Source organism: Charadrius vociferus, unplaced genomic scaffold, assembly GCF_000708025.1.
Source record: "Charadrius vociferus isolate BGI_N301 unplaced genomic scaffold, ASM70802v2 scaffold613, whole genome shotgun sequence".
In the NCBI taxonomy this organism is placed as follows: domain Eukaryota; kingdom Metazoa; phylum Chordata; class Aves; order Charadriiformes; family Charadriidae; genus Charadrius; species Charadrius vociferus.
The window spans coordinates 159,140-160,040 of record NW_009647757.1 but is presented as its reverse complement, the minus strand read 5'-3'; the positions used below and the strand labels follow the sequence as shown (position 1 = coordinate 160,040).

General features: G+C 59.5%; 1 protein-coding gene across 1 annotated transcript in view; it reads right to left on the bottom strand.

The window, feature by feature from the left end:
• GPATCH3 (G patch domain containing 3) overlaps positions 1 to 894 on the bottom strand; it is a gene marked incomplete at its 5' end in the record, with an annotated part of 4,721 nt that extends 3,827 nt beyond the window's left edge. Inside the window, one exon of the mRNA XM_009882221.1 lies at positions 768 to 894. Within this exon, the coding sequence (XP_009880523.1) occupies positions 768 to 894 (127 nt within the window). The remainder of the gene's footprint in view (positions 1 to 767) is intronic.
• Between the last annotated feature and the right edge of the window lie 7 nt (positions 895 to 901).

The following is a 901-nucleotide window of genomic DNA, read 5'->3' as shown; positions in this document are numbered from 1 at the left end:
TGAGGAGAGAAGGAATGGTTTTGTGGGGGAACACACACTCAAACACAGAGGGGTAAATCACAGCCCTCCTGGGCAGGAGGGGCATAGGCAGGCCCCAGCTGACACTTACAGGATCATAAAATAGTTTGGGTTGAAAGAGACCTTTAAAGGTCATCTAGTCCAACCGCCGTGCCATAAGCAGGGACATTTTATCTAGACCAGGTTGCTCCAAGCCCCGTCCAACCTGGCCTTGAACACCTCCAGGGATGGGGCAGCCACAGCTTCTCGGGGCAACCTGCCCCAGGGGCTCAACGCCATAAACGTAAAAAATGTCTTCCTTCTATCTAGTCTAACTCTCCCCTCTTCCAGTGTAAAACCGTTCCCCCTCGTCCTATGGCTCCCCTCCCTGATCAAGAGTCCCTCCCCAGCTTTCCTGGAGCCCCTTTAGGCACTGGAATGGGGTCTAAGGTCTCCCTGGAGCCTTCTCTTCTCCAGGATGAATAACTGCAACTCTCTCAGCCTGTCCTCCCAGCAGAGGGGCTCCAGCCCTTGGAACACCTTCGTGGCTTCCTCTGGCCCCGCTCCAACCGGTCCATATATTTCTAATGTTGGGGGGATCCAGAGCTGGAGGCAACACTGCAGGGGGGGGGTCTCACCAGAACGGAGCAGAGCCGCACGCATTTAGAGCACTAAGTAAATTCCATGAGGGGTTTTAACCACCCGGTGCCCTCAGGTTGCCTGCTGGGACCCGCAAGGCTGCGATTCGGTGCCCAACGCGTCCTCCGGACCCTTCCAGGCCCGTGAGGGGAAGCCGGGCCCGGCCCTCCCCCGGTACCCGCTCGTACCTGTCCCGGGACTGAGGCGGACCCTGCGGATGAAGCAGCGGCCGGGCAGGGGGGGGCCGCCGGGGCCGCCCCAACCC